Source organism: Rhineura floridana, chromosome 3, assembly GCF_030035675.1.
Source record: "Rhineura floridana isolate rRhiFlo1 chromosome 3, rRhiFlo1.hap2, whole genome shotgun sequence".
Classification (NCBI taxonomy): Eukaryota; Metazoa; Chordata; class Lepidosauria; order Squamata; family Rhineuridae; genus Rhineura; species Rhineura floridana.
The window spans coordinates 223336534-223364261 of NC_084482.1; the positions used below are offsets into that span (position 1 = coordinate 223336534).

At 47.0% G+C, this 27728-nt stretch overlaps 1 protein-coding gene across 1 annotated transcript; it reads right to left on the bottom strand.

The window, feature by feature from the left end:
- Positions 1–184: 184 nt before the first annotated feature.
- Positions 185–27728, bottom strand: LOC133379053 (vomeronasal type-2 receptor 26-like). Its single transcript, XM_061613662.1, has 5 exons — positions 27543–27728; positions 26924–27050; positions 24491–25409; positions 1052–1427; positions 185–220 (listed from the first exon to the last, which is right to left on the bottom strand). The coding sequence occupies exons 1-5, from the start codon at positions 27726–27728 to the stop codon at positions 185–187; spliced, it is 1644 nt and encodes a 547-aa protein (XP_061469646.1).

Below are 27728 nucleotides of genomic sequence, written 5' to 3' on the forward strand. Positions count from 1 at the left end.
CTGTACATTAAGTTCAAAGAGATGTCGCACATAGCTGTTGTGATCCAGACTTGCCCTTCAATGGGCTTTATAAATGTGTTGAATAAATTTTGTACAGTGAATATTCCTGTTGAGATATAAATAGGGTCAGCATAGTAAACAAATACATGGACTTGTCTCCATTTGAGAAATGGAAATGGATTGATCAGAACGTCATCTGTATTCGGTCGTGGGAAGGTTTCTGAGATGGCAACACAAATGCCACTCCTGAGCAGCAGAGGCGTCAAGGTCTTCATGAACCTCTCTCCATTGTCAGTGTCTGGAGCGATGAGACCAGTGAATGTCCATCTGAAGTGCAGGAGCAGCTTGACAACCCCTGGGTACTGGAATTCTTCTTTGGGGACCATCCGGTAGAAAAAAGGGAACTGGGTCTTATCACTCAGAGCAGGAGAGACAGAAGCATAACTGACCTGGAAAGGAGAGAGCTTTTGGTTTGTGGTGATTTCTTTAGGATCAAGGCCCAAATATTTTTACCCCAATATGGTCGATAAGGGCTGGATGGAGGAGGGAGGTCCCACGAGGGATGGGGGGAGAAATTTACATTTTAATGAACCACCACCAAATCCACACTTTTCAAACCAAGTAGCCTTCACAATCTTCACTTCACCACATTTTTGTGATGCAGATCTCCAAACAACGTGTATGAAAAAGGATGTATTAGCAGGAAGTGCACATAAAATGCATACATTAATGAAAGTGCAATAATGCTTTTTATTGTGGGAAATTGCTATGAGCATTTTTTTAAAAACAACCTACAAATTGCTGTAGGAATGTGGACAACTGAACATAGGATTGGAAAACTGAGAAAGTGAGAGAAACCAGTGTTGACAGAGTCCTCCATCCTTTGCATCCATCCCGCGTTCCGCGCCCGGGACTTACCGGGAGAAGGGACGTGTTTTGCGGCCGTAGCCGAGCCGCCATCTTGGTGAGGGGTCATGCACTCAGCACGCTGGTGCGCTGACGTAGCACACAGCTAGGTGGCGGGGTGGCAGACGGCCATTTAAGGCCGTACCGCCAGCCGCCCACCCTCACTGCAAATTTTTGGCGGCAATTTTAAATGGTCGGGAGGCCCTCCTGCATCGGCGGCGCGACGCGGCTCAGATCGCCCGCCGACGCACACGGCTTCTCCAGGCCTACAGGCCAGGCCTTGGTGCGGGGCCGGCGGCGAGGAGCGGTCAGCGCGGCTCGATCGCGGAGCGGTGCGGCTGGGGAGCGGCGAAGAGCCCCTGGCTCCGGGCTGGGGCAGTGGTGAGCCTAGGCCTCCAGAGGCCCTCCAGCTACGGAGGATCGGTCTGTAGGAGCAGACCCAGTGGGGCAGCGGGGACAGCTCTAGGCCACCCAGCGGCTGAGGTGTGGCGGCAGCAGCCATCCAGCTGCGGAGGCACGGCCTGCAGGAGACATCGGCAGGCCCGGTGGGGCAGCGGAGGGAGCCCTAGGCCATCCAGCGGCGGAGGTGTGGTGGCAGCGGCCATCCAGAGGCGGAGAGAGCCCTAGGCCTCGGGAGGCCCTCCAGCACAGCGAAGCTGCACGGCGATGGCAGCACGGCCTAGCGGCAGCGGCGAAATTCAGGCGAGGCGGCCTTGTGGCCGCGTTCTTTTCTCTTTAAATTACTCTTTAAATTACTCTTTAAATTACTATCCAGGGGACCCCTGTGGGAAGGATCTCAGCCCATAGCAAGGGAGTGGTTCCCAGACCCATCTTGCACACCACCCCATTGGTCGCTTAGCAGCCCAGGGGCCAGGATTGTGGGGGTGAGATAAAGGGGCCCAGGAGCAGGGGACTGGTTTGAGTAGGGGACACGGTCCAGCTGGATGGTGAGGGTGCGGGGTCCCCCCTTAGGTATCCCCAGGCTGACAACCTCTCATTACTGCAGAAGACATCATCCCCCTACACGCTAGCTCAGGATGCCACCCAAAAAAGGTCAAGTTGGGCCAAAAGAGAAGGGAAGGGCCCCCAGGGCAGAGGGTAGACGCCCACCCCCTGCTGCGGAGGATGGGGGACAGGTGGCAGGCATACCATGGACCACTATACTGGCTAGGTTAGAAGCCCTGGAGAGGGGCCCTGCCCAGCCGGCAACGGGTAGAACAAGGGAACCACCCCCCAAGCAGCCCCGGGAGAAAGTGCAGCGTCCAGTTGGCAGGGCTAACGCTGCGGCTATTACTTCTATCTTAGCGCGACTGGACGCGCTGCAGGCAGGGCCTAGTGGGGCCGCAGCAAGAGCACCCGGAGCAGAAGCTGGAACAGCGTTGTCTTCACATGCAGTGGACAACATAGGGGGTGAGTCTCCCTGGGCAGCACAACAACAGGGGCAGCCCCAGTGGGGCTGGCCCCCGTGGGGGTTCCCATACTGGCCCTTTTCCCCACCAGCTAAAACCGAGCGGTATGGGCAAGCGGGGATCACCATGGGGGTGGGGCATGGCACACCACAACAGCTGCCTCCCCTAGGGGTGGCCTGTGAGCAGGTCTGGCAGGCCGCTGCCGGAACAGGGATGGGAGTGGGGGCTCAGCGCTCCTGGTCGGTACCCCCCCAGCAGAGGACACTGACCCTCTGGGCTCAGTGAGGGAAGGGGCTATACCTTTCAGGGAGACATCAGCCCCACGGGGCTTTCACCTGCTGCCCGCTACAAAACAAAAAATTTGGAAAGGGGAGTACGTCGACTTATTCTCACTTCTGTACAGGGAACCAGTGAGGAGGGAGAAGGATAAGGGTGAAGAGGCAGAACCTGACAAGCCCAAGAGGCGGCGCATTGAACGCACTTGGGCTAATTGGTTGCCTGCATTTCTGACATACATGGGGGTGGTGATGCAGAAACAGCCACGGAGGGGCCCTATTCTGATTAAATACCTCGATATCGTATATCGGGGCTACTCCGAGTTCCAGGGGGCAGCATGGCTCGCCTATGACGAAGCGTTTCGTATGAGGGCGGCCTTTGATACCTCCCTCCCCTGGGACAAAAAGGAAGCGGACCTGTGGCTACAGTTTATGTCACACTCCAAGCCCATAGCCGGGGATAGAACGGACAGCGGCCACCTCCTGGCCCGCCAGGCAGCAGCAGCTCCTTCCCACAGGCCTGCAGGGCAGGGGGTTCAACCCCGCCTGCTCTGCTGGGAGTTCAGCTCCCGAGGCCGCTGTGGTCGTAACCCCTGCAGGTTTCAACACGAGTGCGCAATATGCGGGGTCTGCATTCCTGCGCTGCCTGCCCCAGGGGCTGCCCCTTCAGAGGTGGGACCAGGGACTCACCTGGTGCAAGGAGACCGGGAGCTGCTAGTGCAGCTCAAGGAAAGGGGCCCCAGTCCAGTTAAACTCTCCGAACTCCAGCGCTTGGTCTGCTGTTACCCCCGAGTCCAAGACGCCCACTTTTTGCTACAGGGCTTTACAGAGGGTTTCCGGATTCCCTATTTGGGTCCCAGGCACCTCTTCATGTCCCGCAACCTAAAATCAGTGGCGGGCATGGAATTGATCGTGGGGGGAAAAATTAGGAAGGAGGTCATGGCAGGCTACGTGCTGGGCCCCTTTGCGGCACCACCCATCCCTTCACTCAGAGTTTCCCCGTTGGGCCTTGTTCCGAAGAAGGGACCAGGCAAATTTCGCCTTATACACCACCTGTCCTTTCCCCAGGTGGGTCAGTAAATGACTTCATCCCATCAGACCTCTGCTCTGTCCGCTACACGTCATTCGACTGTGCGGTTCGTATGGTTAGGGACTGTGGGATGGTCGCCCTCATGGGAAAGTGTGACATCAAATCTGCCTTCCGTCTCCTCCCTGTGCACCCACGGGACTTTGAGCTGTTAGGCTTTGCCTTCATGGGCAAATATTATGTGGATAGGGCATTGCCTATGGGCTGCTCCATCTCATGCTCGGTTTTTGAGTGCTTCAGTTCTCTCTTGGAGTGGGCAGTCAGGAGACGGGCTGGCCAGCAATCAGTGGTGCACTATTTGGACGACTTCTTGTTTGCGGGCCCTGCAGACTCGGGCACCTGTCAGGCATTTATGGAGCAGTTCGCGGGGATGGCGGGGGAACTTGGTGTTCCCCTCGCGGCTGAGAAAACTGAGGGCCCGTCCACTACCCTCACTTTCCTGGGCATAGAGATTGATACAGTGGCCCAATGCTGCAGGCTCCCGCAGGATAAGCTGGTGGCCCTTAAGGGGAAAATCTCGGAGGTGGTTGGGGCGAAGAAGGTGACATTGGCCACACTTCAACAGCTGGCAGGACATATGACCTTTGCATGCAGGGTGGTAGCACCTGGGCACGCATTCTTGCGGCACGTGTATGAGTCCATGGCGGGCCTATCATGCCCCCACCACCACACACGTGTTACAGCCGCTCTCCGGGAGGACCTGGCAGTTTGGTCCACCTTCCTATGGGAATTCAATGGGGTCTCCTTATGGAGAAAGGATCGCCTGTTGGAAGCGGAGCTACAGGTGAGCTCCGACGCCTCAGGTTCCTGCGGTTTTGGGGTCATTTTCCATGACTCATGGTGTCATGGCAGCTGGCCACAGAACTGGGTGCAGGCTGGCCTAACCAGAGACCTGACCCTTCTGGAGTTCTTCCCCATTGTCGTGGCCGTACACCTTTGGCCTGACAAACTGGGCAATTCCTCAGTCCACTTTTGGTGCGACAACCTCCCCACGGTGCATGTCATCAACACCCTGTCCTCTAGAAACCCCAATGTTATGTGTCTGGTTCGAGTGTTTGTATTCCCATGTCTTCGCTATAATATACAGTTCCTTGCACGCCATGTCCCGGGTATTGATAATAGCATTGCTGATGCTCTATCACGGAACCAGATGGAGAGATTTCACCAGCTGGCGCCGTAGGCAAGGGCTCAACCGGACGTGGTACCCCCAGCGCTATGGGAGATTGGAGGACCGAATCAGAATGGGCCATAAGCCTTTCTGTGGCACCCAGCATGTTGGCCAGCTACCAGGGGGCAGGTAGGGACCTGGCAACCTTCAGGGAGTCCAGAGGCTACACCCAGGAGTGGCCCATCCCCGTGGAGCATCTTATGGAGTTCTGCGTGGAAGGGAAGCGGAGGGGGCTTTCAGTCAGGACCATCAGAGGTAAGCTCTCAGGTCTATCCTTCCTAGGGAAAGCACGGGGCTTTCAGGACTACTCCGGTGACTTTAGGGTCCGCCGGATGCTGGAAGGGTGGTCCCGTGAGCGCCCGCACACACCTGATGCACGCTCCCCCTTTTCCCCAGAGCTACTGTTGGGTCTGCGGGGACAGTGGAGGGTGCTATGTTCTTCCCATTTTGAGGCACTGCTATACCATGCTGCGGCCCTCACCTTGTTCTTCGGGGCCTTCCGAATAGGGGAGGTGGTGGCAGGTTCTAAGACAGATAGCTCCCTTCGGGCCCTCCTGGTTTCTGATCTCAGCTGGGAGGCAGAGGGGGTCCGCCTGCGACTCAGGCAGTCAAAGACGGACCAACACCAGAAGGGTTGCCTGATTGGGTTATCCCCATGTCAACAGGAGGAGCTCTGCCCGGTCAGGGCCCTCCGCATTTTTCTGGCAGCCCACGGGCTGCAGCCAGGGTACCTGTTCAGGCACAGGGACCTCCAGCCCCTTACCAAGTACCAATTTTGGTCAGTGGCAAAGACAGCACTCCAGCGGCTAGGTGTGGACGCCCGCAAGTTCGGGACACACTCCTTCCGAATAGGGGCAGCCTCCACCGCTGCTCACCTGGGTTTTTCCAAAGGACAGCTGCAGGCAGTGGGCAGGTGGTCCTCGGATGCATATAAGACGTATGTTAGACCACTAACGGAGATGCATGAGGCCAGCGGCTAATGGCAATGTTGTCGTTTTTGGCAGGCCGCTGGGAAAGATCGGAACAAGTGAGCATCCTCCTCTGCGGCCACGGCATGATTTTCTGGGCAGGCTGCAGGGCGGCGAAGTCCCGCATTGGAACGCAGCTGGGGCTCAGTCAGTGGGCCTCAGTGCGGTGGCTGGGACGACGGGGGATGCGTTGGGACGGCCTCCTGCCCACCTTGTTCCGGTCGGTTGTGGACTGGGCAGTGCCCCGGGTGCTGGTCATCCACCTGGGAGGTAACGATTTGGGTCTGTTGAGGGGCGAGGCCCTAATCGAACAGGCATGCAGTGACCTCCAGGCCATTGCGCTGCGCTGGCCGGGGGTGCACTTGGTATGGTCTGACATCCTGCTGCGCAGGACGTGGAATTGGGCTGATGACCCACGGGGAATGGACAGGATGCGGAAGAAGGTTAATAGACAGATTCAGAGGGCCATCAAGGGCCTAGGGGGTTCTGTCATACACCACCCAGAGATCAAGCAAGATAGGCTGGAGTTGTTTAGGCCAGATGGCGTGCACTTGACGGACGTGGGCAATGACATCTTCCTAATGGACCTGCACGGGGGTGTGCACCGGATTCTTATCGGTTGTGGGGCAAGGGGAGACTAAGCAGAGGCTTGTCCCCCTTTTGTGGCAAGGAAGCGCGGGGGAAAGGTTAAAAGGGAAAGGGCAGCTAGGTGACACCTTTAGGCACCTTTAGGGGTGATTGGCGGTCCGGGGGCCTGCAGCTCTGGGCTATACGTCCCGGGGGAGCAGAACACGGGCCGCTTTTGCGGCCAACGTGACTCATCCGCTCAGGGTTTCATGGCTCCGGGGGGCGGTGATGCGGGTTGGACCCCCTACACATCTTCAGGGTGTGGCCGGAGCTGGGGCCTGGCACAGGGCAGCCCCAGGCTCTGGCAGGGTTTGGTTGCCCTATAGCTGCAAGCAGGCTTTGCCTGGATCAGCCGAATTCCCCCGCACTGGATTGTCCCTCTGCAGGTTCATTGGTTATAATTGACTCTGTTTTTTTTAATAAAGTGGCCCATGATTTAACCCAAAGAATGGTGTCTGTGTTTATTTCGGCAATAGGCCGCAACCATCTATTGCAGGTGTGGGAACCTCTTGGATTCCAGGTGTTGCTGGACCACAGTTCCCATCAACCCTGCCCATCTTTACTAGGGCTGATTGGAGTTGTAGTTCAGCAATGTCTGGAGAGCCAAAGGTTCCCCAGCCCCGATCAATTGCAAGGTCCTTTGGTGGGGACACTGCTTCCCTTTGTAGGATTCTGGGCAATCTTTTTTTTTTAAGGGACCCCTAGCAAGATGCTCTGGAAGGAAGAACGCATGCAGGGACTTCCTAATGCCTTGCCCTCATATACTTGTGTGATTCCTCAGGCCTACTGAATATTCCCAGTCTTGCTTTTGACATCCATCCCACCCACTTTTCAAGTTCTCTGGAATTGGGCTCAGCCAGCACATGCCCCACCCCTCTCCATTCCTACCTGTGGGACTTTATAGATGCCCAACAAGCTTGACATCTGGATGGAGTTTTGAGAGTCAGCCCCTTCAAGAACAGCCAGTAAATTATTCCATCTTCCACAGTTGTAGTTTGGAACATTCGCCTCCCCAGTAGACAACAGGTCTAACAAAACCTCATACGTCAACCTTTCTTGAAAAAAGTTCTCATGGATGCTGTAGCCCAGGGTGATGTTGGGTAAGAGCCTGGGATTCTGGTTGATATCCTGAATGGCAAACAAGAAGGAGAGGATTTGCCAGTACTTTGTGGTTCCTCTCCTACATAATATTAATATCACATCATTATCATGCATCATTGGATAGATTAGATTCAACGCTGACTCTTTTGACAAGCTTTAAGAGACAATATAAAGCTCTGGATTTAATTTCTAGAACTTTCCTTATGCTAACACTGATCCAGAGGCAAAGCTACAACCTCAACAGCCAATCCTCACTGCATGATATCTGGATGGGGGAGGGATAGCTTTGTTTGTGAATCAATAGCCATTATCCTTTTGAAAACAAAACCAAGGCAGATGATCCTTCTAGTGATGGAATTAGGCATTCACAGCCCTACAAAAAATAATCACAGATACAAGCTTCAAACGGTTTGTTAAATGATGGGGAACATTTTCTGTTATCTATGTGATTTAGGTAGAAGGTGGGGTGAATGGGATGTGCTTCAAAATGGAAAACTCAGCCTCTAAATTAGGGAGTTAAGCGAAGTAATCAGCCTCTCTCTCTTTCTGTTATGTGAATGAGACAGAGGGGAGAGTTGGACTGCCTTCATTTCAGTTGCAGTGTCTTGCGCTCTTGACATGCTCTGGATATCTTTTGAGACAGGTTCTCTTTGCTTGATTTGAAATCGGTGGTGACATCAGTGTCAAGGCTAGATATGCCAAGACAGGTTGCTGGAGTTTTGTGGCCTTTTTTTATATTTACATTTTTGGGGTTTATTTACACATATATGCAGGCTGAGCCTTCGTGGAAGGTTCACAGCACAAAGAGATCCTACATTTTCAGAAGGGGGACAACCAGGTCCTTTGGCACTCCCCAGAAATACTACAGCTCTCTTTCCCCAAATTATCTCCAAAATTAAAGCTTCCTCTTCAAAACCCTGATAGCCCTGGGGGCTGGAGAGGGGAAGAGGTAGGTCCTTGCTCTCCCTCCACAAGAGTTCATCTGTGGAGAGACCTTACTTTAGCAAACGCAGGGTAGCTGAGCCAGTCTGCTGCCAGAGTCGTCAAGGTGGTATTTCTCTAGGTGTCTCATTGTAATGGTTTTATCATTCTATTTTGTAGTGGGTCATAGGATTGGGGGGTTGGTTGGTTTGGCAACATCTTTGGGTCTCCTCTGAGTCTATGGTTTTATATCTGTAAGGTGTGGAGTCTGTGGCAGAAAAAACTGCTGAAGTGCTCAAAGTAGTCTCTTTAAGTTCATGGCCCTAGCCTGGTCTGGCCTGTTAAGCATCCTCGTGACATGCCTAAAGAGCTGTTCAGGTTCAGATGTGATGCTGCAGAAACAGCTAAAGGGGTAGGTCTTTTCGCCCTTGCATGGCTTGAGGCCACATCATCCTATTGTAGGAGGGAAAAGGGCCAAAGACCAGTCTGTGCTAGTCTCATCTGTTTGATTGATTGGATTTATTTATGTGCCACCTTTCCACAGTGACCTGTGCCCACTGGAGGTGGCAAGACACATAGGCTCCCTGGAATCCCAGTTGCGCAGCAAAATCTCTTGGGGTATCAATCGTGTGAGGCCCTCCATGATAGGCTCAGCCTGTGTATATCACAAAGACAGCACAGTCTCCAGTGACCTTCATTCCAAGGAAATTGAACCAAATGTAAGCACTGGCACCCCGAATTCTATCACCACTCAGAAATTAGGGTGCTCATTGCAGTATTGCAATTGTTTTTTACTTATTTATTGTAAGCTGCTGGGAGAACTTCATATTAATGGCATAACATGCAAATGTTATAATTAAAACAATATCTGGATGTTTCATTAACCCTCTCCTGACCAAATCCTAGTCTTACAACAACCAAGGCTCAGGACTGTAAGAGAGCCCTCAGGTGACATCCAGACTCACCCCAACCTTACAACAATAAATAGCCACTGCTGTTATTATGCTCCTGTTATTCCCATTTAATTGTGTCATCAAGGGTAAAATAAATGTGTGACTGATGAAGTCACAGTTGAGTTTAAAAGGGAATCTAAGATGGGATTAAAAGAGCCCGATAAGATCACAACAAGGCCGACCGCCTACATATTTTTGGCAATGTTCAAAAAGACAAAAACATTGGGACAATATACTAAAACACCCTATGTAATAACTGGATATAGATTACCACATGTTGTTCTGCTAAATTATCTCGAAAGATGTAGTTATAGATACAGACTTGGAAATGGTAGCAACTTTATTAATATTAGCAAAAAAATGAAATTGCAAAACATTTGGAAGCAATCTAGAGCACCATCAGTTCTTGACTGTTTCAAGAGTATCTGGTGTCAAAAATGCTGGTGTCGCCTCCCTGGGCAATTGAACCTGGCCTGGCACAACCTGTACCTCCCTGACCAGGGCTGAGTTAAACCAAACACCATCCTGTAAGGTAGGCAGAGTGCCACCATCCCTTAACTTGATCTCCCACTCTGAGTCAAGGGGAAAGCAGAGCACCAATGGACTGGCCGAGATTCCCAAGAGCAAAAGCCAAACTATCCACTCCCTGCTCTGGAACCTCAACCCAGCCCAGTTCAGTCGTCAGTTTTGTACAGTCAACATCTGTACAAAAATACAGTAAGAAAGTTCCACACAGACAACAGCAAAGCTTACATTGTTATTGTTGTTGTGTGCCTTCAAGTCAATTATGACTTATAATGAATCAGTGACCTCCAAGAGCATCTGTCATGAACCATTCTGTTCAGATCTTGTAAGTTCAGATTTGTGGCTTCCTATATGGAATCAATCCATCTCTTGTTTGGCCTTCCTCTTTTTCTACTCCCTGCTGTTTTTCCCAGCATGATTGTCTTTTCTAGTGAATCATATCTTCTCATTATGTGTCCAAAATATAATAACCTCAGTTTCATCATTTTAGTTTCTAGTGACGGTTCTGATTTAATTTGTTCTAACACCCAATTATTTGTCTTTTTCTCAGTCCATGGTATGCGCAAAACTCTCCTCCAACACCACATTTCAAATGAGTTGATTTTTCTCTTATCCACTTTTTTCACTGTCCAACTTTCACATCCATACATAGAGATCGGGAATACCATGGTCTGGATGATCCTGACTTTAGTGTTCAGTGATACATCTTGACATTTAAGGACCTTTTCTAGTTCTCTCATAGCTGCCTCCCCAGTCTTAGCCTTCTTCTGATTTCTTGTCTATTGTCTCCATTTTGGTTAATGACTGTGCCGAGGTATTGATAATCCTTGACAAGTTCAATGCCTAAGCTAAATGCTTACAGACAGGAAAGCATAAGAGCCGGTCCCCTTGGATCGTTATACCAATAGACATCACACAAGTAAAACAAGGTGGAACCAGGCCACTATGTAAAAGTTAGCCCTTCTTTTATGGGAATTTGCCCGGCAACAGCAAGAGGGCCAGAGAGTTAATCATGAGACCTCTTGATGAAGGAATAGTCCAGAAGTTCACTGCAAGGGCAGGCCTCCTAATTTGTGGCTGCTCAGGCCTCCTGACCTTGAATGCCAGGCAGTACAGATAAGATACAGCTGCCTCCCTTCTAGCCTAACAAGCCACAGCTGTATGTGATGCCCTAATTTTTCTCATCTTGGAACATCTTAGAAACCCATGCAAGATCTTCCCCACAATCTCTCAGGGCTAAGCCATTTTACCTTGGCCAACAGGCTGTTCTTGTCATTTGGGACGCCACCAATTTGATTAAAGTAACATTTTTTAAGAGGGGGGAAATGCACAAATAAATAAATATACAGAAAACTGGGCAATTTCTGTGTTGGTTTTTTTTGAGCCAAATGTGTCAAGAGAATATGTACCTATACAAATAATTCTCTCTGCTTGGACTTGTGGAAGAAAAATGAATTCACCAATGAAATTTGGGAGAAGCAGTCGACTGGATGAGATTATTGCAATAAAGAAATTGTACATCAGGAGAGAGAGTCAGAGAGTCTCCCTCATGAACCATGGACACACAGGGTTATTATATATTTGTACATGTGCCACACAGAACATTCCAGATCTTATTCCACATATGGCAAGTGACCCAATACATCAGGTGGAGTTTCCTATCCACATAATGTATGCTTTTCAACTGACATGTATCATCCCTGACCAGTCATACCTGACACTGGTCTTATCCCTCAAAAGTACCAAGAAAGATTTGAAATCTTGCTTCAGCCTGCAACTTCTCTGTTGCAAGAGTTGGCTGCCACAGCTTGCCACTTCCTAGTTTCCTCTGTAGCTTAACAAATGTACCTTCAATATGTGAGCTTAAAAAAACCTCTTAGCTGTATATTTATTTAAAATATTTCTATCCTGCCCTTCTACCCTATGATAGGGCACTCAGGGCAGCTTACAAAAATAAAATCAAACACGTACATAATAAAATCATAAACAGTAAAATCACAAAAACATTAAAATAAATTAAAATACATACTATATATATATATATATATATATATATATATATATATATATATATAGGGATTGGCACTAAAGGGACTACAAAGGTAAAATTTAATGTAGAAGGCATAAAATCAGTGTCAGGCTGATGTAAGCATATTGATTATTGAAAAAACACTTTATTGGCAAATGTGAGAGTCTCCCTCAGACTCATCCAATATATGTCGCTATGTGCTTTTGGCAATATGCTTCATTTTTATCATTAATATTATTTCTTCTATATATACAAGATGAACAAGTTGTACCTGTAAAAGATTTTTGTTCTTTTTTTATTCTTTCTCTCTGCTTTTTTTCTTGGGTAATTTTCCTTTTCCTTAATAAAGATTTTTTTAAAAAAATCCAGTCAAGCAGTAGAACAACTCGACAGCGTTTTCTCTGCTGCAAATCCAAGGTCCACAAATTCTCCTCCAGCCTGCCTTTCACAGTTCCATCATCCCTATTCACCTCTCTTCTGAGTCCTCAGCTTTCCTGTCAGTCTTCCATGCTGGGTTCTCCTGCCCCTCAGAGCCCTTCTACCCCACGATGATCAGGGTGTGTGTGTGGGGTCATCCAGTCTCTTGGCTGGGAAGCTGTTTGGGACCCACAATTCCCCCAAATCTCTTTAAAGGCAAGTAGAATCGAATGTCTCCCTCACCCCTAGTTATCCCAGACTGCAAATCGAGCAATGCCATAGCAGCGAGACTCACCTGCAGCCGCACTTCACCTGCAAACACACGCAGAGGCTACATTCGCACACACTCCCGACCCTACTCCATGAAAATGCATGTAACCCCGGGCCCTCCTCAAGGTCTCCCACTAAGGGCTCATCCAGACGACTGCAAAATGTGTGACACGCACGCAATGTGTGTTTATTATTTTTTGGTTGTCCAAATGACGTTGCGCGCTGTTACGCATTTTTGCGGGTTAAATCTGCTCCTTCCAATACAGGCAAAAATGCGATTTGCTATTTGAAATCAGGAATCTTCGCTGTGCCACAAAAATACCTGTGGATTATCCCGCTCCGTTTGGATAAGCTCTAAGGCTCATTGCTTCTGGTGTTGCTACGCCCCCCCCCCGCTGCTGATCACGGCTCTTTTCATTCATTTCCCTCCAGCTGCACAGTTAAAGTGGACTTGGAGCTCTTGCACAACAAACCCACTTTTTAAAAAAGAACTAAAAAGTGATGCACTGGAAAGTGATGCCTGACGCAAACAAATCAGGATGAATGCTCAATAGACAGCAAGTGGCATATAACCAGAGCTTGGGAAAGTTACTTTTTTGAACTACAACTCCCATCAGCCCAAGCCAGTTATGCTGGCTGGGGCTGATGGGAGTTGTAGTTCCAAAAAGTAACTTTCCCAAGCTCTGCATATAACGTCCCTGCAAAGTTTGTGCAAACAAGTCAGGATGAATGGAAGGTCATCTGGGAATGGCTTATAACCGTTTCATCTTTGAAAACTTACAAACAGTGGAGAGGATGCTGAATTTCAACAGACAGCAAGTGCAGACAGCAAGTGCAGTAACTTCCCTGCAACCTTCATGCAAACTAATCAGGATGAATGCTCAATAAAGAGGTCATCTGGAAATGACTTCTGTTTCCTTCTTTACAAACTTGCAACCAGCTGAGAGGATGCTGAATCTCAGAGTGGATTTGGCCCCAATTTACTACTTGCCTTTTGAACTTGAAAACCAAAGAAGAACCACTTTAGCTGCCGACCTGCTGCCTATTCACAGGGCTTAATAGAAAAGCGGATGTTTTTTATGTAGATTAAAGTTATGTAAAAAAAAACAGAAGGGAGTAGAAAAAGAGGAAGGCCAAACAAGAGATGGATTGATTCCCTAAAGGAAGCCACAGACCTGAACTTACAAGATCTGCACAGGGTGGTTCATGACAGATGCTCTTGGAGGTCGCTGATTCATGGAGTTGCCATAAGTCATAACACACACACACATATAAACAATAGTCCTATGCTAGTATCTTTTGCAGTTGAAAAGGGAGCTCAGCAGAAGCAGGAGAAACATTCAGTAGTGCCTTAGCACTGATGCACCCCACCCCCAAAAAAGGAAAAACAGGAGAGAGTTTTAGTAGGAGCAGGAACAGCCCTGATAACTAAGGATGATTGGAGGTCTTGAAATCAATCGTGAGTAGGACAGCAATCACTCCATCCCCAGAAAATGACTTACTCGGAAAAGCTGGGAAAGGGGGACTCGTTGAAGTCATATGGATGAAATAAAGCTTGTGTGGCAGAGATGACCCCGCCAATGAGGTGATCTCCTGGCCTGTAATAATTGAGTGCGTCTATCCCATCCCTCTGCAAAGTCAAGGGGCATTTCGCCTTCAGCATCCCACAGTCAGCACAAGGCAGAAGCAGGAGCAGAAGCAGAAGAAGGATCATCCTGCGCCTGCCTGCCTGGAACAGCCTCCTCCCTTGTGACTCTTCCCCTGAACAAATTAGGAGAAACATTAGATGAAGGCAAATCCTTCTGGCAAGGCTCTCCTAATGCTGATGGGACCCAGTCAAGGCTTCACATCTGAAAGGGGAAGGAAGTCAACCTCACACCCACACAGTCCTCCTCACTTCCCCTAAATCTCAGCCCAATCTCACCCCCCATTTATTCGACTGTTTTTTCTGGTTCGGATGCAAAACGTCACCTCACGTTGCTCTTGATTCTGATGTTTATTTTAGTGGACTCAAAGGCGATCATTGGGACAAATCCCTAGAGCTTTGGGCAGATGAATTTGAAATATATCACTATGATTTTGATAATAATAAGGGGAAGAAGGATTGTCTCTTCATAATCCTGGCCTCTTTATGCAGCTCCAGGCGCAGTTGCAGAGCTGGTGATAAACATGTTTGTGAAACCTCCCAGATGTGGCTCCAAACTCTCTGATGGATGGCAGAGGGGCAGCTGAACATGTCTAAACTTAGTGAATGAACACACTCTACCAAAGTCAGGATCAAGACTTCCTTTTAGAACAGTGGTGGGGAACCTCTGGCCAAATTAGGCCTGCCAGACCTCCCCGTTTGACCCCTGAGGTTGTTTTGGCCAAACCATGTCCACCTGGAGGGGGATGAAGCTCCCTTGAAGCAGGGCAGAAAACAAAGGTTCTTCCTATTCAGCATGTCTTCTTAGTGGAGCTATCTAGGCTGACATAACTTTGTTCTTAAACTCTCACTGAGACACAGCAGCTCTCCTCCATGGAGACCCCTGTCAAGAAGCAGCTCCTCAGGCTTGCGTATTTTCAGCTTGGGCCCAACAGTGCCAATGTCTCCTCTCTACCTGACAGGCACAAAAATCGGCAAGACTATCTGTTTCCAAAGTGTGCAACAAAGATGGCAGATTAGTGTTGGCAGCTCCATTTTGCTGGGAGGGAGAGAGAGGGAGAGGTTAGGAAGACTTATACTGCATTCAGAGGGCTCTGTAGAGCCCTTTGGACTTCTGCCCCACAGTCCAGCCCTGAAGGCATCACTGCCTTAGGTCCTGGGTTCAAGCCATATAGGGCCTTCAAGGTCAGAACCAGAAAGTTGAATTGGTCTGGGAAACCAGCTGATGGCAAACAGGGAAGTTCTCTCAGTTTTGGTGAGTGATGTTCCCATTGAGTTGCCCCAGTTAGAAGTCTTGCAACTGCATTCTGTACTAGCCTAACTGTAGCTTCCATCCCTTCATCAAGGGTGGCTCCATGTACAACACGCATACTCCCCCAGTCTTGTCCCCTCCAGATATTTGGGAGAGAGAGAGCCAATGGGAGGGGACAGTGTGAGGAGAGAGCCAGTCAGGAAGGAGGATGGTTAACACCCATCCTGTGCAGAGCTTGGAAAAGTTAATTTTTTGAACTACAATTCCCATCAGCCCAATACAGTGGCCATGCTGGCTGGGGCTGATGGGAGTTGTAGTTTAAAAAAGTAACTTTTCAAAGCTCTGATCCTGTGGTACTAGTCGTTCCTCTCCCCCCACCCAAAATGTCATGGGGAAGTAGTCCCTGTGAGAGCCTTCCTGCTGTGAACCTCTCCTTTATGCTCAACTTCTATGTCTGTAAATCAATGCAAATATTGTGAAATGGGAAAAGTCTCCTGTGACCTCAATAAAAGGAAACTGAACCCTGGATGAGTGAGCGGAGCACCTTTGAAACTTCTCACCTCTAAGAACTGGAGAGCACATGCATAACCATAGTTTTGACATTCCCCACAAGCCGTTTGCACACTGGCCACTTCTCCAATGGCCTAGCTGCATGTAGGGATGGGATCCGCTTGTTGGTGCCTGTTCGATTGCATTTCGTTGAACTGGCGGATGGTTCCATTTCAGGTTAGCTATTTTTCCGCTATCCTTTGCTTTTACCAGTCCAATTTTCCCCTCCCAGAAAATAACAGTTTTGTTAACAGTGTCTTCCTTTCAAAAAGGAAAGCAAAGCGGCTTTCCCTTTGCCCAGTTCTCTGTCCATCCCTCGCTACATATCAGTGTCTGTCCATATAATCGTGGTGCTGACTCTGCTCTTCTTCATGTTGTTCCTGGCTACTTGGAAGAGCAACATTCCCTCCGATGATGCTGGCATTAAGATATTTTGTTTTGTGGGTCCCACCTCTTTTGCTCATTATAAACTGTCCTGTTCCATTCTCAGTGGTTTTATTTTACGTACATAATATATTTATCACACATCTCAGGTAACTTTGAAGTTAGCTGCACTGGAGAGAGGTTCTTAGAAGATAATCGCTTTCTCATATTCCACTTTTTACTGTATGTGTGATTTCTTCTTATGCCTTAAGTGAATGCAAATGGTACGAATTTTGTAATTCTGTCCTCCATGAATTTGTCTAATCTTCTTTTAAAGCCATCCAAGCTGGTGGCCATTACTGCATCTTGTGGGAGCAAATTCCATAGTTTAACTATGCGCTGAGTAAAGAAGTACTTCCTTTTGTCTGTCCTGAATCTTCCAACATTCAGCTTCTTTGAATGTCCACGAGTTCTTGTATTATGAGAGAGGGAGAAGAACTTTTCTCTATCCACTTTCTCAATGCCATGCATAATTTTATACACTTCTATCATGTCTCCTCTGACCCACCTTTTCTCTAAACTAAAAAAGCCCAAATGCTGCAACCTTTCCTCGTAAGGGAGTCGCTCCATCCCCTTGATCATTCTGGTTGCCCTCTTCTGAACCTTTTCCAACTCTATAATATCCTTTTTCAGATGAGGCGACCAGAACTGTACACAGTATTCCAAATGCGGCCGCACCATAGATTTATACAATGGCATTATGATATCGGCTGTTTTATTTTCAATACCTTTCCTAATTATCGCTAGCATGGAATTTGCCTTTTTCACAGCTGCCGCACACTGGGTCGACATTTTCATCGTGCTGTCCACTACAACCCGAGGTCTCTCTCCTGGTCGGTCACTGCCAGTTCAGACCCCATGAGCGTATATGTGAAATTCAGATTTTTTGCTCCAATATGCATAATTTTACACTTGTTTATATTGAATTGCATTTGCCATTTTCCCACCCATTCACTCAGTTTGGAGAGGTCTTTTTGGAGCTCTTCGCAATCCCTTTTTGTTTTAACAACCCTGAACAATTTAGTGTCGTCAGCAAACTTGGCCACTTCACTGCTCACTCCTAATTCTAGGTCATTAATGAACAAGTTGAAAAGTACAGGTCCCAATACCGATCCTTGAGGGACTCCACTTTCTACAGCCCTCCACTGGGAGAACTGTCCATTTATTCCTACTCTCTGCTTTCTGCTTCTTAACCAATTTCTTATCCACAAGAGGACCTCTCCTCTTATTCCATGACTGCTAAGCTTCCTCAGAAGCCTTTGGTGAGGTACCTTGTCAAACGCTTTTTGAAAGTCTAAGTACACTATGTCCACTGGATCACCTCTATCTATATGCTTGTTGACACTCTCAAAGAATTCTAATAGGTTACTGAGACAGGACTTTCCCTTGCAGAAGCCATGCTGGCTCTGCTTCAGCAAGGCTTCTTCTTCTATGTGCTTAGTTAATCTAGCTTTAATTATACTTTCTACCAGTTTTCCAGGGACAGAAGTTAAGCTAACTGGCCTGTAATTTCCGGGATCCCCTCTGGATCCCTTTTTGAAGACTGGCATTACATTTGCCACTTTCCAGTCCTCAGGCACAGAGGAGGACCCAAGGGACAAGTTACATATTTTAGTTAGCAGATCAGCAATTTCACCTTTGAGTTCTTTGAGAACTCTCGGGTGGATGCCATCCGGGCCCGGTGATTTGTCAGTTTTTATATTGTCCATTAAGCTTAGAACTTCCTCTCTCGTTACCACTATTCGTCTCAGTTCCTCAGAATCCCTTCCTGCAAATGTTAGTTCAGGTTCAGGGAACTGCCCTATATCTTCCATTGTGAAGACAGATGCAAAGAATTCATTTAGCTTCTCTGCAATCTCCTTATCGTTCTTTAGTACACCTTTGACTCCCTTATCATCCAAGGGTCCAATCGTCTCCCTAGATGGTCTCCTGCTTTGAATGTATTTATAGAATTTTTTGTTGTTGGTTTTTATGTTCTTAGCAACGTGCTCCTCAAATTCTTTTTTAGCATCCCTTATTGTCTTCTTGCATTTCTTTTGCCAGAGTTTGTGTTCTTTTTTATTTTCTTCATTCGGACAAGACTTCCATTTTCTGAAGGAAGACTTTTTGCCTCTAAGAGCTTCCTTGACTTTGCTCGTTAACCATGCTGGCATCTTCTTGGCCCTGGCGGTACCTTTTCTGATCTGCGGTATGCACTCCAGTTGAGCTTCTAATACAGTGTTTTTAAACAACTTCCAAGCATTTTCGAGTGATGTGACCCTCTGGACTTTGTTTTTCAGCTTTCTTTTTCTTTTTACCAATCCCCTCATTTTTGTGAAGTTTCCTCTTTTGAAGTCAAATGTGACCGTGTTGGATTTTCTTGGCAATTGGCCAGTTACATGTATGTTTAATTTAATAGCACTGTGGTCACTGCTCCCAATCAGTTCAACAACACTTACATCTCGCACCAGGTCCCGGTCCCCACTGAGGATTAAGTCCAGGGTTGCTGTCCCTCAGCTGAAGCACCTGCACCCAGACGCTCTGAACACACCAACAAAGGTGTACCACCAGAGAGACTCACTTACCTCATGAGAGATGAACTTCCAGAGCCAGAGACCTGGAAAGAGATTGAAGCCTTACCCAAAGCTGAAGCTGAGAGGTGGAGGCAGACACCCAAGGAAGAGCTGGAAGCTCTACACAAGAATAAAACTTGGACACTGACCAAGCTTTCTTAAGGAAGAAAAGCTGTAGGCTGCAAGTGGCATTCAAGGAAAAGCTAGATGCTGAAGGAAATGTTGAGAGATACAAGGCAAGACTAGTACCCATAGGATGCTCTCAAAAGTATGGACAAGACTCCTTTGGTCCAAGACTCCTTTGGTCCACATTTGCTCCTGTGGTCAAACACACAACCATCAGAACTCTGCTAAGTGTTTCTGCTAACAAGAAAATGCAGATGGAGCATATGGATATAAAAACAGCATTCTTGCATGGAGAAATAGAAGAGGAGATCTACAAGCAACCACCACCATGGTTTGAAGTTCCAGGAAAAGAAAGCCTAGCGTGTAAACTTCAAAAATCCATCCATGGGCTTAAACAGGCTGCCAGAGCCTGGTATGTGAAACTGAGCAAAATGCTCTTTAAAGAAGGCTTTGTACAAGGCAGAGTAGAGCCATGCCTGTACAGCAGATTCAGGAGCAACAAATGGACTTTCTTACTGATGTATGTGGATGATCTACTGTTGGCTTATCAAGACCCACTGGACGAGCAACAGCTACTGAATCATCTCAAGAAGGAGGTTGAAATGAAGTGCCCAGGTGATGTCACTCAGTACCTTGGAATACAAATTGAAAGAGAAGATGATGGATCCTTCTTGCTGAGTCCAAGACAAAAGGTCCAAGACTTTCTCGAGACTGAAGGATGCACATCCAGCACCTACTCCAATGGAAGTAGGATGCCTGAAACCAGACCGCAACAAACAACCATGGGAAGACCATGAGAGTTACAAACAAGCCATCAGGAAACTTCTGTATATCAGCACTGTTACCAGGCCAGATGTGGCAGCAGCTGTGGGATACCTGTGTACAAAAAACAGCTCACCAACCATGGACCCGGAAGCAATCAAGAGAATGGCGAAGTATCTGAAGGGCACTGCAACCATGAAACTGAAGTTAGTGGCTACCTGAGAGATCCTAAACTAGTGGGATATACAGAAGCTGATTGGGCTGAAGACACTACAGATCCAAAATCCACCCGTGAAAACATCTTCTACTATGGAGATTCAGTCATCAGCTGGGCAAGTAAGAAACCAGAGACTAGCACTCTCTTCCACAGAAGCAGAGTATGTGTCAGTTTCTGAAGCTAGAAGACTGTTGACATGGCTACTTGAACTGTTCAAAGAATTAGGCATCTCTATACCTGGGCCTGATGTGATGCATGACACAACCAAGGATGCATCATGGAGTCAGAAGGGGTGAGTTCACGAACCAAGCACATAGATGTGAAGCACCATTTCGTTAGAGGTACATGAACCTCATGGGTTGAACCAAACACTTGTTGAGAAGCGGTGTTGGAAGTGGGGCAAGAACAACTCCTGTTTGGATTTTGTTGGTATTCCAGAAGGAAGATAGAGTGAGGGTCCTCCAGCTGGCTAGGCTTTACCTGTGCTGTTCTCTGGCTAACTTCCTTCCATTGTAGACTGATATATTCAGGGAAGCTCATCTGAACTAGGTAGGCCTTTCTATCTACTATGTATTTCTATAAATAAAGTAGCTTTTTCTTATTTTACTAAGTCTTAAGTCTCAGTGATCTAAATGCAGAGTAAAAGCCTGCTACTTAGCTAAATACACACACTGGCACACACAGCTCAGACCGCTGAGTTACTGTGCATATTTCCATAACAATTTTCATACCATATTTTGTACCATGCTTTTTAAATACACATTTACAATTTCCCGCCATTTGCCAGTTGTTATTAAATTCTTGAATCCACTTTCTTTCTTTTTGGTGTAGTTCTTGCTCATTGATCATGGGAGGAACAGTTTAAAAAAGGAGAAGAAATGCATTGTGGGCAGTACATGCTCAGCCCTCTCCCTCCTCCCCACTTCGTAACCCAGAGATTGCTTCCTCAATACCATTAATTTCAACTCACTTCCTGGAATTAATAAAGGCAATGAAAGGTGCAGAAGCCATGAAAGGATTCACATCTTTAGAATCTTCACAGAAAGTGTCTCTGAGTGAATATTTGCCCTATTTCTAGTCTCCCAGGATTTCCTATTCCCTTGGAGTCACCCACCTTCCTGAGTGGAGATGGTCCCTTCCGCACACGGATCACAAGCGTAGCAGCAAACTGGCTCTCCTTCTTGAACCATCTTGGCATATCCAGGGTGACAGCTTTTGGTACACCTGGAGTGAGGCACGGTCTAACCATAAAGTGAAGGAGCATCAAAGGAAAAGGGTTAGAAGTGTTTGTGTCTATGAAGGTCATTCAGAGAGTATGGAAAGGACTCAACAGGACCTGTAGTTCCACCGACCCATGCCCTGATTTTCAGCGAAGCCCTTTTGATGGAGAACGGCATGGCTGGGAAACCTCTTTAGTGTAATTGCTTGTTTCTTTCAATCTGTATATCCTACGACCTTTTTATCCATAAGTACGCTGAAGGCAGAGGAGAAAGGATACAAAAACAAACCCAAAAACATCCCAGAAGAAGAGTGAAACACATTGATGAAGAGCAACAATGAAACATCCTGCCACCTGAAGGCTCTAATGTTTGAAATATGGATTCTTCTCTTTGCTGTCTGTTCTTCTATACAGTCCCATTCCATTAGGTGTGACGGTCCTGAGTATAATTCTCTTTCTTTCAGATGGTCCCTTCAGCACATGGCGCACAAGCAGAGCAACAAATGAGCTTATCGGAAGCATCAGAATGGTGAAAAATCCATGCTGGCTGTACTACACAGCCGCTGTTGTGGCTGTATAATAAATAAATCAACCTTTTGGCTGCTGCAGGTGGCCCCTATGGGTAGAAAGCAGGAGCATCCCTCACCTAGAGCATTGGCTGACCTGCTCTTTTGGAAAACATAAATATCCAACCAGTCGAAGAAAGCTGGCAGTGATTCAGACAGTTTTAAGAACTAGCTTTAAACGATCTTTCTCTATTTTGAAATAAAACAGTTCAGTTTATTTTCTTGTTAATCTTTTTATTTATTTATTATTTGATTTATATCCTGCCCTTCCTCCCAGCAAGAGCCCAAGGCAGCAAACAAAAGCACTAAAAACACTTTAAAACATCATAAAAACAGACTTTAAAATACATTAAAACAAAACAACTAAAAATTTTTTTTAAAGTTTTGAAGACAAAAAAATGTTTAAAAATATTTGTTTTTTTAAAAAGTTTAAAAACATATTAAAAAGCAATTCCAACTCAGAAGCAGACCTGGGACAAAGTCTCAACTTAAAAGGCATACAATTAAGATAAAATTAAATTATAAAAACATACAATTAAGATAAAATTAAATTATACACAAACTTAAAACCATGAAACAGGCACTTAAAATACTGAAACACAATTTAAAATGATACAAATAACAGCCTAAAACAATGAAACAAACCTTGTAGAGCCCAATCCTAAACACCTTCTATCCCAAAAGCCTGTTGGAATAAAAAGGTCGGAATAAATGGCGGGTGGATACAGACATAGATATCTCCAATTCTTCTAAGCTACAGTGATGCTCTACCCCCTGTACCAGCCACCTTCCTCTATGCATTCCTGCAATATCAGTATCCTTGGCACATGTTCAGTCTGCTACAGCAGTTCAATTCACTATTGTCTACGTGACTCCCCTGCCTAGAAGGAATGGCAGCCAGAATCCTCTTCATGCCAAAAAGAGAACAGAGATGGTGCCTGTCTAATGGTTCAAGGGAGGGGATGCCACAGGATAGGTGCCACCACACTAAAGGCCCGCTTCCTATGTTGTGCAGAATGGACCTCCTGATAAGATGGTATCTGCAGGAGACCCTCACCGGCAGGGCACAGTGAAGGACTGAGAATATAAGGGGTAAGACGGTCTTTCAGGTATCCTGGTCACAACCTGTATAGGGCTTTGTACACCAAAACTAGAACCTTGAACTTGGCCCAGTAGCAAATGGGCAGCCAGTGCAATTCTTTCAGCAGCGGGGTGACATGTTGGCCAGACCGTGCCCAGTGAGCAGTCTTACCACCGCAGTTTGCACCAGCTGCAGCTTCTGGACCAACCTCAAGGGCAGCCCCACATAGACTGCATTACAGTAATCTAGCCCAGAGGTTACCAGTGCATGGACAACAGTGGTTAGGCTATTCCTGTCCAGAAACGGCCACAGCTCTCTTACCAGGAGTGGTTAGTGGCACTCCTAACCACTGAGGTCACCTAGGCCTCTAGTGACAAAGATGGATCCAGGAGCACCCCAGACTACAGACCTGCTCTTTCAGAGGGAGTACGACCCCATCCAAAGCAGGCAACTGACCAATTATCTGAACTCCTGAACCACCAACCCATAGCACCTCCATCTTGCTAGGATTCAGACTCAGTTTATTGGCCCTCATCCAGCCCACCACCAAGTCCAGGCAGCGGTCCAGGGCTTGCACTACCTCTCCCGATTCAGATGTTACAGAGAAATAGAGCTGGGCATCCTCCGTTTTTAGGAACTGTACCCATTTCTGTTAAACCTTCCCAGATGGCTCCTCTAAATCGCATAATTTGGAATCCAGTAATCCTATAATCTTGCAACTATTTTGTTCCCAAGAGGCTTCTATCTGCTGTACGTTCTGCTTTTTCGGACACTCTAGAATGGTCACTTTGATTCCCAAAATAGCTGGTTTTGGCTGACGCAAATCAGATTCAACACCTCCAGGAAACTAAATGTGTCTCCAGATTTGGTGGGAGGGGGCTTGCAAACTACAAGTAGAACTGCAGTTCACCTCCCTACTTTGAGGGGTGACATGCAACTTTTTCTATGCCTCCAGCTATGTTCCATCTATACACATTTGAGCAGAGAAGGGTAAGGTACAGTTGAAAGGAGCAGCAATCATTAAAAGTTGATTCTCCCCCCCCACACACACACTTAGGCTTTCTAATTGATCAGCTTGATTTCTTACCCACACATCACTAGCAGATCCCAGGGTGGATGACAACAGTGTAACAATCAGTTGTTCAAAACTATTAAAACAGATTGCAGTCACAGGAATAGGGCAAATTTATGCCACAAACCACTTAGAGGTTTTCTACAATCAAGAGATATATAAATATTGTTAATTAGATTAACAAATAAATACAATTGAGAGATTGCCCAATTTATGTGATGATTAAAATAAAGGTTCTGTGCAGATTTTAACCACTCAGTGCAAGGAATCAGGAAAGTAGCCAGATATACAGTTTCTCATGTGGAATCATCCCACAAAACTGGAAATGCTGAGAAAGATAATGTGTCACATTGCTCTTGATAAATGACACCTCTGAAAAGCTGTTTCATGAGAAACTTTTGTTGTTAAATGTGTCTTTGTATTCAGATCAGGCCTCAGGAAAATAATGTAGCACTTGGAAATGAAGATGCAGCCCAGAAGCCCAGCACTGGAGGCCAAGATGGAGAAGACCTGCACGGCTACCATGTATTTCCCCTTCGTGCTCAGGTAGGTGGGCACAAAGGAGACCCAAACACTGCAGAAGACCAGCATGCTGAAAGTGATCAGCTTGCCTTCATTGAAGGCCCCAGGCAGCTTCCTGGCCAGGAAAGCCACCATGAAGCAGATGGCAGCCAGGAAGCCCATGTAGCCAAGAGCAACATAAAACATGGTGACAGACCCTTCATTGCATTGCAGGATGATCTCTCCAGGCTGGGAGTGCATGTCAGACTCTGGAAATGGGGGAGAGATACTCAACCAGATGGTGCATATGATAACTTGGGCACTGGAACAGGAAATAACAATGGAGTTGGCCAGACACTTCCCCAGCCATCTCCTCGCTCTGTTCCCTGGCTTTGTGGCTAGGAAGGCCAGTACTACAGTGATGGTTTTTGCCAACACAGAAGAGACAGCAACTGAGAAGATGATGCTGAAGGCTGTTTGTCGGAGAAAACAGGTCACTTTTCTTGGCTGGCCGATGAAGAGGAAGGAGGACAGAAAGGAAAGCAGGAGGGAGACGAGGAGGATGTAGGAGAGGTCCCGGTTGTTGGCTTTGACTATCGGAGTTTCTTGGAATGCAATGAAAGTACCTAAAACAAAGCCTGTGGTCAAGGACAAAAACAGGATGAGACAAGCCAGGAGGATCCCCAAAGAATCTTCATAGGCCAGGAAGGTGATAGTCTTGGGGATACACTGATCTTTGTCCTTGTTTGGATGCTGATCTACTGGACATTTGGTGCACCACTCTGCATCTGCAAAAAGAGGAGTAATATCTGATGTGTATCTATCTGACCAGCTTCCCATTTACAGAAAGAAATGTCAAACCAGTGCTCAGAGGCACATCTTACCCAATTCTTCCAAGCTACACAGGAAGTGGATTGGACTGTGAAAGACCAATCCAAATTGTGTTTGCATTTTGACAAATTTGTAAGGCAGTACAATATCTCATAGAGGAGGTCAGGCCTCCTGCTCCTCTGGTGCATTCGCTATAACTGCCCAATTTCCCTGCTTTTTAAAGTTTGATAGAAATAGCTGTGGGCTATAGGTACGTTCTTAAACCTCAAGGTTTTTAGCCTATTAGTGAATATATATATATCTGTACATAATATTTTTGTAAGCACACTACAAAAGGGAGGGAGACCCATGAAGATAAGGAGTGCTGGTGATTCATGAGGGGAGGATGGAGGGGAGCACTGGTGACCCATGGGAGGAGGGAAGGGGAGTTCTGGTGACCCATAGGGGTAAAGGAGGGGGAGTGCTGGCAACAGAAGGGGAGGAGGGAGGGGGAGCACTGGTGATCTGTGGGGAGGTGCACTGGCACATGTAGGTGGGGTTGGTGAGTGAAGCGAGCAGGGGCAGAGCCCCTAGTATATCAAATAAAAATCAATAAAATCAATAAAATTTTCACATATGACCAAGGTGATCAGGAATTGGTATTAATAATATTATAAGATAGAAAAATCCTGGGGGAACAGGTATGTCTTCAGCTGGTGGTAAAAGCACCCCGTAGTTGGTGTTCACATGATCTTAACAGGAAAAGTATTCCTTATGGTTGGCACCAAAGTGTAGGTTCCCCTACTTTGCACAACTTCATGCAACTGGAAGCAAGGCTTCCTCACCTTTTAAAAATGTATGTGTGTTTTAGTTTTTTAGCAAGAGATGTGTAGATGTAACCAATATATGTGGTATGGCTTAATTTCTAAATAAATGGTATGGAGCCAATTTTGTCTAAAAATCATACTTGGGCCCTTTCACATGGAAGCTCTTCCCCTGCCCATAGATGTGCAGATAGTTGTTGATTATTATTTTTAGTGAGGAGACAATGCCATTCTGCACATGTGTAATCACACACTTTCCTAAATAAATGTTGCACAAGTCTAATTGGGATGAAAACAGAAAGTTTTAAAATGGCAAAACTACAGTAAATTTGTGCTTGAAAACATAATCACATGTTGGAGATCATGAAGCCTCTTGCATGAAGTTCAGCTAACCCTTTTATGCATTGGTGCTATCAGATGCCCAGTTTGGAGGTTTTTCTCCCACTCTGTGTAGGCTTCCAACTGTCATGGAGAGTGACCAAGCAAGATAGTGTATATGCACACAGAAGGAAAATGCAAAGGGGTGTTGAAGTGAGATGCACTTTGCATGTGAGTTAAAATCACACACCACTGGGCAGTTCTAAATTTTCATTTTAAAAAGCCCTGGATATCTGTGAGAATCTTTGCCCTCTTCCCCAAGGGTGCCCCTTTCCGCAGGAGTCACCCACCTTCCTGAGTGGAGATGGTCCCTTCCCCGCAGGGAACGCAGTCGTAGCAGCAAAGTGGATTTCCTTCCTGAACCACCTTGACAAATCCAGGGCGGCAGCTTTCCACACACCTGGAAGAAGGCAGGGTCTAAGTATAAAGACAAGGAGCATCAAGGAGAATGTGTTAGTGGTAAATTATCCAGGGAAATGAGACACAGCGCTGGGAAGGACCCAAGGGAACCTCTAGGTTCTGGTTCATCTTGAAGCTTGGAACTAAGTTTAAGCCTCTCATGCTGAAATAACTGTGTTGTCTCTTGAGGTGCATGAAGGATAGCACATTATATGGTAATGGGGGACTGGGCCTTCTCTGTTCTGGCACCCCAGGTATAGGATTTCATTTGTCTGTCTTCCTCAAAGCCCACCATGGAATTCTAAGGAATACAGACACTGTGGCAGGAGTCCACTGCTATGTAATGCCTTTGATGCACAACTGGGTAGCAGAGCTAAGACCTCTGTCTGAGGTCTGGAAGAATTGCTGAGTTGGCAGGCATTCAAACACAGCCACACAGAAAGCGTGGTATCTTTATCAGAGCTTAAGGGATGGGAAATAGAATGAAATGAGAGTGATTATTTCTCCCACCTGGTTGAGCCATTTAGGCCACACAATGGCATCCTGGTTGATGGTGAAGTGTAGGTCTGGGGATCCCTCTCTGTACAGATTCCCAAACTTCACCTTAAGGACAGAGTTATTGGGAAACACCACCCAGTTCACAATGTCCAAGTCGGCTGCCAGTTCTCCACTGTCATCCAAATACACTCTGTCCAT